At 40.5% G+C, this 9,398-nt stretch overlaps 1 protein-coding gene across 3 annotated transcripts in view; it reads right to left on the reverse strand.

Moving 5' to 3' along the window:
• CWC15 (CWC15 spliceosome associated protein homolog) overlaps positions 1-7,648 on the reverse strand; it is a 9,819-nt gene extending 2,171 nt beyond the window's left edge. Inside the window, exons 1-5 of one of the 3 annotated variants that reach the window (XM_029914782.1) lie at positions 7,580-7,648; positions 6,206-6,344; positions 5,614-5,726; positions 4,895-4,983; positions 3,396-3,509 (exon numbers count right to left, since the gene is read on the reverse strand). In XM_029914782.1, the coding sequence (XP_029770642.1) occupies positions 3,396-3,509; positions 4,895-4,983; positions 5,614-5,726; positions 6,206-6,336 (447 nt within the window). In that variant the 5' untranslated portion in view covers positions 6,337-6,344; positions 7,580-7,648. The other 2 variants (XM_029914781.1, XM_029914783.1) reach the window with 2 other exon arrangements.
• Between the last annotated feature and the right edge of the window lie 1,750 nt (positions 7,649-9,398).

Raw genomic sequence — 9,398 nt, forward strand, 5'->3', positions numbered from 1 at the left:
TATATAACTACAATTAAAAATAATTTTATTGTGTAATTATGTAAACATGCACCTCCAGGACTCGTAACAATTTATTATTAACCAAGAAGTAGCTCCTAAAATAAAACAAACTATCATGTAAAATCGTACATTCAGTTAACATGCATTTCTACTAATTCAACCACAGGTTTTCCCATTTTGTTCTTATCATTTATCATTACCAACTTTCCATTTTTACGCCTCTCATCCTTCATCAGCAACAAGCTGGTCCTTCTTCACTTTTAATTTAGTAGTATTAACCTCTTTAAACTCAAATCACAGATTCATTCTTAAAAATATAAAATGCCTATAAAATTCTTAGCTACAGGAAATGCGGATCTTTCTATTCATGCTATTTTAAACCAAAGATAAATCCCACTTTACTGTATTTTAGGGATGACAAAAATTGATCAAGGAAAAAAAGACTTTCAACTTAAAATGAACCTAATAAAGTTTTAGATCACTTCAAAAAATAATCTAATTTGGGGCGCCTGGTTCATTTCAACTTAAAATGAACCTAATAAAGTTTTAGATCACTTCAAAAAATAATCTAATTTGGGGCATCCGACTTTGGCTCAGGTCATGATCTCACAGCTCGCGAATTTGAGCCCCGCATCGGGCTCTGCGCTGACAGCTCAGAACCTGGAGCCTCCTTCCGATTCTGTGTCTCCCTCTCTCTCTCTGTCCTTCTCCCACTCACGACCTCTCTCTCAAAAATAAATAAAACGTAAAAAAAAAAATTTTTTTAATGATCTACTTTTCCATACAGGTTAGTGATATTTCATTTTACTATCCAAATGCAAACAACAGATTTCATGTTTAAGAGGCCGAATAACTGGGAAGTAATAAGATGTAATTTTCAGGAAAATAAACAGGGAAATTGCTTTAGGTCACTTTTAGACCTTAAGCAAACAGAATCAGGAACATTTATCATAAATTAAGAGCAGATAGCTTCCTAAAAAGTATGTATTTTTAACAAATTATATTGATACCAAAAGTGAAAAGACATTTCTCTGAAATGCTACAAAAGTAAGAGCTCAAATATACGATGTACCCAACTTATAATAATAATGTATGTGACATGATAAAGTTCTGGCCATTTTATGTGTATGTTAGTATTTTCTTCACAGTCCTGGCTGATTGTCAAACACAGCACTGGACAAACAGGTGCCCACTCTTTCCGTACTCAAGGACCAGGCACGTTACGGTCATAAACACAGGCTAATAATGATGGCCTGCGGATCAAATCCAAACCACCACATTTTTGAAAATAAAATGTTACTGGAACGCAGAGAGTCAACCTCATTCATGTCGATACTCCCTGCAGCAGCTTCTGTGCTACAGAGAGCAGAGCTGAATACCTACACTAGAGACTGCATGGTCTCTGGCCTGAAATATTTACCATCTGGCCCTTTACAGAAAGCTTCCTAGCTCCTGACATAGGCTGACTAGTTTGAAAATGTTATTCTGGGACACTTCAAAAATCAGTCACTAGAAAACCAGACAGGGAAAGAGGAACAAAAGAAATAAAACTGTCATTCAACCCCAAGAAACACCAATACATTTTTGTACAGAGAGTAGATTAGATGAACCTCACAAAATTCCAAGATCTTTGTCTAAAATGTTTATCCTTAGGGCACCTGGGTGGCTCAGCTGGTTAAGCGTCCAACTGTCCAACTTCAGCTCAGGGCATGATCTCACAGCTCATGAGTTCGAGCCCCATGTGGGGCTCTGTGCTGACAGCTCAGAGCCTGGAGCCTGCTTTGGATTCTGTGTCTCCCTCCCTCTCTGTCCCTCCCCTTGCTAGCATTCTGTTTGTCTCTCTCTCAAAAATAAACTTAAAAAAAAAATGTTTATCTTTCCTAACAGTCAACCAAATGCATTTGAACTCTATGCCTCTTTACATACCTAGGGCTGTTAGGCAAGCTGAAAGATTCTGGAATAGAACAACTGCCCTCTAGTGGTGTGCAAGTGGTATCAGGAAAGTTCTTATAATTCTTTGATTTTTAAAAATTAGAATTATAAGCTATTATGGGAATTATGCCAAACTTTGATGAGGATTATATTTAAAATATTCGTCTTCCAATTTGAAATCCAGCCATGTTCTACTTCCCCAGACTCCTCACATGAAGCCACGTCAGACTTTTTCCCCTCTTCAAACAGAACAGTTCTTCGTTCAAGCTTGGTTTAGGCTCACACAGAAGCTTATTTTAAAAAAGCCGAGTTGTTTTGTTTGAAAGTGGAGGAAGACATCTTCATCTGAATGTCACATGTGTCAAATCCAACCTGTTCCAAACCGAGTTCATCATGTCTTCTCTTTCCGTCTAAACACGCCCATTCCCTGTATTCGTGACTGGCAGCAACGTCTACCCGGAAACTAGGGCTCACTGTGGCTGCCCATCCAACCGGCCACTTCGGTGGGTCAATCTTACTTCCTTGACAGCCCTATCAGCATCTACTTACTTACTTCTCTCAATTCCAATTCCTATCATGCAAAATTATCATAACTGCATGTGAGGATTCTTGGAATGTCCTCCCCAACCAGTTCTCTCAAAACCCCCTCCTGCCAGAGTAATCCAAACTGTATATCCAATGAATTTATTATTCATATTTTCCTGTATTACTGAAATATTTCATAATAAAGAAATAAACAGAAAAACAAAATGCATATCCAATCTGATCAACCTCCTGCTGAAATCAACTAGCCCCTCATGGCCTTCAACATCCAAGTCCAAACTCCTTTAGCACTGGCTCATGAACCACTAACGCTGTGACCTGCTCTCGCTCCTGTTTCATCTCTTATTGTTACTACTATGGCTACTCATCCGGAGTTTAAAAGTATGTACTATGGATCGTATGTAATCCTCTGAGACATTCTTTTCTCTCACTGTATAAATGGAGAGACTGTGGGGACCCAGAAGTTAGGCAAACTGCCCTAAGTTATAGAAAATCTATTAACAGACTGTATCACCATATGCGGGAAAGATGGCTAGACACAGGAGACACAGAGATAAAGATGGCCTCACTAGATCCCTGGGTTCCTGGCAGGCTACGACCATATATCATATGCATCTCGGACTCCTCTGACACCTGATGGACAACGACTAAACGTCTGCTCAACAAATGAACAAGGATGTGAACGAAGAGCAAATTGATAGTGTTATTAGGCATGTTTGAGCTCTTTTGAAAGAGTTTTTAACACAACCAGGAAAGTTAGTATGTCCCCAAAATAATCAGACTTACAGACCTACAAGTGCTGTAATATCTAGACATGGCGTGGACGACTTCTACTATAAGATACTAGTTACATCAATAAACATTTCTAGTTGAGCACAGAAGATGGAGAAAGATGTAAGTACTCGACACTTCCATTTTACCTTCCTGGCCTGCTCTTCTGCTCTTTCTTTCTTGATTTTCTCTAGTTCTGCAAGAAGAGCAGCAGTGTCATCATCGTCACTCTCCTCTTCGAAGTCTTCATCCTCATCTTCCTCCTGAAAGAGGACAATGGCCCAGGAGATTGGAAAGAAAAATGCATATTTTTCATTTATTTTTCCATAAAAATTACATTTATCAAATCTCTGGGGCAGGATTAAGTTTCCTGCTGGGGAAGATAAATGTACCTAAATATAATTAAATTCAACAAGCAACCAAAAAATAAAATAAAACCTCACAAACAAGCTTACAGAATACTTACCAAAATGTCTCTTATGTTTGGGAGATTATAACAGCAAATAGTGTATCAAAGTATCTTTCAAATGTACCGGGTCAAGAGAGAATTTACATATGAAAACAGCTCTAAAATCAGAGCTGCAACACGCCGCTGATACACGCAGCAGATATGTATGCAGTGGATCACCGTGAGTCAAATAACTTTACTAGCTCGAAACAATTTTTAAGCTAGAAGTAAGGATAATCAGAAGTACAAAAAAGGGTGCCACATTCTCAGATAATTTCAAACAAATAATGATTAAATCCCATTTAAAATTGGATTCCTTTATTTAATTACTGAGTTCGCTATTGAATTCAAACTGTCAGGTCTGGAATTACTTGCTGACATATATATTTAGTTTAGTTAGATGTTCCCCATGAAAGGCCACTCATGTTTTCCCCACTGTATGTAGAAAACTGCGAGTTTAATTATAGACCATAGGGGCCCAACAAATCTTAAGGCTAACTGAAACACTAACTCTAAAAGCCTTCCACTTAGATCACTTCTCTCCCTAAGCAGAGGGAGCCATTAAGCTGAGTTGCACATCTGGATAGAGCACCTTTTGTATCTAATGTGGAAAGGCGCCTGGATTCAACTCTTGAGGGTGCTGACCGAGACCCCAGGATGAAGAATGCCCTCTGTAGGTACAGAAAACATAGACAACCTCCAGGGATTAGTAGAGAGAATTATCTTTTAGGAAAGCTTAGTCTTTAATAGAGCACTTCCTTATGTCATTATCCAGAGATCAAACTTGCCCTTGAAGTTTGATTACTCTTGTGATTAATAATACTTTTTGTTTAAGAATCAACCACCAGGCACCTGGGTGGATCAATTGGTTAAGTGTCTGACTCCTGATTTTGGCTCAGGTCACGATCTCAGGTTCATGAGACCAAGCCCTGCCTTGGGCTCTGCGCGCTGACAGTGCAGATCCTGTTTGGGATTCTTTCTCCCTCTCCCTCTGCCCCTCCCCTATTCATGTTCTCACTCTCTCTAAATAAACTTAAAAATCAACCATAAAGCTTAACACCGAAATCAGGGCTACATGTGAATAACAGGAAGTAAAAATAAATACATCTCACTTCTTAAAGTCAAAAAATTAAAAAAGCATTTCAGAAAACATAATAAAAAAATTATCACGTGGAGATGAATGGAGGAAACAAAACATACATCTGTTAGAGGATCATCTGCGTCAAGGTTGGCGGCAGGAATCTGGTCTAACCGAGGTTTCTTTGACACTGACGAGGAGGTTGTATGTTCTGGGGGAAAACAAACATCATTTAGCTTACTAAAATAAACACTGCATTTCTTGTAACATTTTAGGGACGTGTGGGCACAAAGAAGGTACATTAGAAGCATCATGATAGCAGGGATAGGAACCACAGTGCCTAGCATGTGCCCTTGGTTAAGTATTTGTTGAATAAACTAATGAAAGTATTGATTTTTATAATGGGAACTATAGCCTCCCTCAGTAAATTTAGGAAATTGTTTACACATGCTGGGGGAAAAAAAACCCTACTGTAACTGATGCCTGTAAATGCCTGCCAAAAGTCAGTGACAAAACTAAGAGACGCTTAGGGACAGAAACTATGGGCCTCAACGAGTGTGGCTGCTCTCAAGGGTCAAAAGCTTTCTGTGAACTGAAACTAGATATCCCCAGATCATCCTGTTCTACCACAGAAGCACAGATGGGATTAGAATCCACCTCATTATCACCACTAATCACTTAAGAAAGTGTTACTGGTATCTTAAAGCAAACGACATTTTGAACTGTTCACACCAATATTTTAAAGGCAAACAAAATACTGATCAGTTCCAATTAGAACATGAAAGAACAACAGCTGTGGACCTAATTTCAGGAGACAAATGTCTGGGGGTAGCGTTAGTACCTCGTGTTGGACGATCTCTGTTTTTTTCTCTTGCAGCAGCTCGCTCTCTCTCCTCCAGCTCTCTCCTGAAGTCACGGTTGCGAACCTCTTCAGGGGCATCCTGAGTGGTTTGTCTAAACCAGAAACAAATGGGGGCAAAAAAATGTTACTTAAACAACATGGGTACAAGTTCCATCCCTGTGATGTTTCCAGTACTTCAAAAAGTCCAAACTGAGTCACATATTTTACCATAAGGCTGCAGATTAATTAAAATGTCTTTTACTTTCTGTAGCATGTCAACTCAGGGCTCATTACTGTGACATTTTTAATTTCATATTGATTAGTGCAAACAGTGCATGGCCCTCTGAGGTGACTATTACTGTGTCATCCACATATGGGAATTCCCACTTAATAGCAATTTCTGCATCAGTACTATATAGTAGTGCATTATAATCAGAGCATAATTTTAATGTCAAATACTCTATTGCATTCTACACCTATGAAAATAGATGACTTATGTGATAAATCCTCAAAGATGCTACATTCTCATGACCATGCCATTTAACATTTTTAGTCTTGTTTTCTGAACCAGAAAATGAAAAGTCTTCATTACCTATATTTTATCTTTGTATGAGAAGGTAGGTCTCTACTTGAATACTGCTTTGAGAGCTGGCTCAAATCACCTTCTCCTTTTCCTCTCCCACCTCTTGCGGGTTCAAAAGTTGGCCTAGCTGCTGTAGTCATCTTTTATGCTTTAAAGAAAAATAGTATCCAGTTATTTCCAAAAGGATAAACTCTCATTTCATAAAGTACTCATAAATATCCTTGTGAAATAATCTCCAAAACTCATTCTCCAAAATTTACTTAACTAATCTGAAACAAAAGTTTTGAAGAAAACAAATAACGAAGCTCAGGATGTGTAAGGAATTTGGCTTCTTAGGCAGCCTTATTCAGTGCAAAAAAAAAATCTCTTGTGAGGAGCCGAGTTTGTGTTCCTGTCTGCCAGGAGGTTTTGTGACCTTGGGCAAGTCACCCACCTTAAGTTTTTGTGGAATGGGCAATATTCTTCAAAGGATCATTAGAGAATTGAAAAAATTTAGCACTGCCACAATTAAGTTTTAAAAATTCTCAACTCAACATTACTCCACCAGACACCCTACGGTTTGCATTGTACCTGAACCTCATACAACAGAAAATAGGCTAGCGATTACAAGAACAAAAAAGTTGTTTTAAAATCACTGACAAAGTGAGTGTCCTGGAGAAACGTGTTAAGTTTAATGAAAGTTACATGGGCAAAATTCTCCAACGTCCGTTTGCTAATCCAATTTTCTCCTTCAGCAACCGTTTTAAGTCAGGTCTTTTGTAGGTTACAAAGCTCAAGACAGGAAACTCACCTCCAAAGGATTCTGATAAACAAAACTCAGGGACCCATTCCTTACGTAACTTTCGCTTTGACGTGCCAAGAGTAGTGCCTAGCAGATGTGGCTCCTAAAGCCCGTTAAACGTCCGAAAATCAAGAATGTAGCAACGCGGGGGGAACTGATTTACTTCTCTGGATTTTCGAAAAGGGGTGTATGCAGAGGGACAAACTAGGTTGTGTGCCGCTGAGGGCGCCGCCGCCTCCTCCCCCCCGTATTATTTATTATCACTCCCGCCTCCGGGGGCTCGCCTTCGGGCAGTTACCAGAAACTCGCTGACTCTTCACCCAAGGCCCGACTCGCAGGGGGTCGGGAGGCGGAGGAGCGTGGACCCTACTTAACGCCGTCTGCAAAGCTGGCTTCACGCTGCGCACTCCGCGGCCGGCCTGGGACTCGGTGGGCTCTACCTCCGCCCGCGCCCGGTTCTCTGCTGCCGACTCCGGCCCCAACCACCCTTTCCCGGCCCTCTCGGACAGCAGAGACAATCTACTACCCTGCCGCCGCTCAGGTCGGCCGAGGGCTAATGCCGCAGCCTGCGGAAATCAAACAGACACCATTACGACTCTTACCTCCCAGAAACCTCTGCGCCCAAGGCCAGGGTCCAACACCCGGAAGCAAACCCCACGCTCTTACGTCACAGTTAGAGGCGGAGGCAGAGACCAATCCGCGGAAGGCAAGGTGGAAGTCACCCAGACGACAGCAAGGGGCGGGACCGAAACGGCCCAGGGGGCGGGCGTTTGAAATCAGTGCTTTAGAGTAGACCCTAAACATCATTTTATACCTTCGAGAACCAATTACTTAATGTCTCTTCCGTCTTTCCCTTTCCCGACCCCCTCCCAGACTCCTTCATTCCGGTGCTGCGTGGACGGAAAGCCCCGGGTAGCCGACACCACGTCCCGGCTAGCGAGAGAGAGCGTAGCGAAGGATTACACCAAACTGTTTAAATCCAACGGCTCCAGCTTCCTCTCTCCTGAGCTAGACCCAACAAGCCTAGAGAGTTGGGCTACGGAAAAACTAGTGTTTTCATTTAATTGGATATGAAGAAAGAACAAATATGTACGGGGGCAACCACGATCTTTATAAAGGTACCATTCCTGCAAAAATATTAGCCTTCAAAAGCAAAGGTTGTATTCGTATTGTTTGTTAAAATTTCTATTTTTTTAAAAAAGCCTAAGTTCTACTGGGAGGGGAGACGTCACTATTAGAGGTTCATTTATTAACCCAATTATGAGCGTTTAGAACGGTGGGCCCAACTGCCAGAAGCACGAGATGCAGTTATTATAAGATGGCTACTCAAGCGTTAGGTGAACTTTTAATAAGAACGAGCAAGGGGGTAAAGCAAAAAACAACAAAAAGAGAACCTCGCCAGTCGTCTTTCCTCTCCTTCCCAAAAAGCAGTCTGGGAGCAGGGCTCTCATTTGCTTAGTCCATATTGGTATCTCATCGCATAGTTTTTGGCCACAGTAGATACTCAATAAATATTTTTTAAACAAATGAAAATTCTGCTCCTCCAATTTGGTTTCAAATGTAAAGAGCTCATTAAATTGAACATTAAGAAGCTTTATTTTCAGAACTCTTTTTTTGAAACTTTTAAATGAAAAAAGTAGGAAGAGCCCCTTCTAAAAAGTTCCGGATGAAGATGTAATTCTTACTGGAGGTGTTTCTCCCCTAGTTTTGCACATCTCAGTAAAGTACACTACCATGTATGAGTTATTAAACCAAAATTTCAAGGATACTAATTTAATTCCTTTTTCTAAACCCTTTACATTTAGTTTATTTGCAAGACTTGACAATTTTACTTTCAAAATGATACCCCACATTTCATTCCACTGCCACTACCCTAGTCTAAGCCACCAAGATTTTTCACTGGCATTGTAAATTGCTCCCTAACGGGTCTTCCTGTTTCCATTTTTGTCCAACATACAGTGAATTTTGCATATAGCTGTGAGAGTGACCTTTGAAAATTACAAATCAGGTAGTGTTACTCTCCTGCAGAAAAATCCACTGCACTTAAAGTAAAAGTAAAATTCCTTATGGGGTTTGGTTCCTGCCTATCTCCCTGACTTCACTTTCAGTCAGACACTTCTTACATCTTAAACTTCAGCCACAACCAACAGGTCATTTCTGTTTCACAAACCAAGGATAAGACTCCTTTATACTAGGTTTTCTCTGTTGCCTGTGCCCCAAGAGAACTTTTAACATCCTTCAAGTCTCTGCTCAAATGTGACTGCATCAGTGAGACTTTCTCTGACGCCTTGTCACCCCCAAGACCCCAACATGCAAATACCATCACATTGCCCTACTTTATTTTTTTGTAGTACTTAACACTACCAAATTTATTGTGCTTATTGTTTTTTTGCCTTGTTTCTTCTCGGAGAGGCAGCATAG

Source organism: Suricata suricatta, chromosome 11 (assembly GCF_006229205.1).
Source record: "Suricata suricatta isolate VVHF042 chromosome 11, meerkat_22Aug2017_6uvM2_HiC, whole genome shotgun sequence".
In the NCBI taxonomy this organism is placed as follows: Eukaryota; Metazoa; Chordata; class Mammalia; order Carnivora; family Herpestidae; genus Suricata; species Suricata suricatta.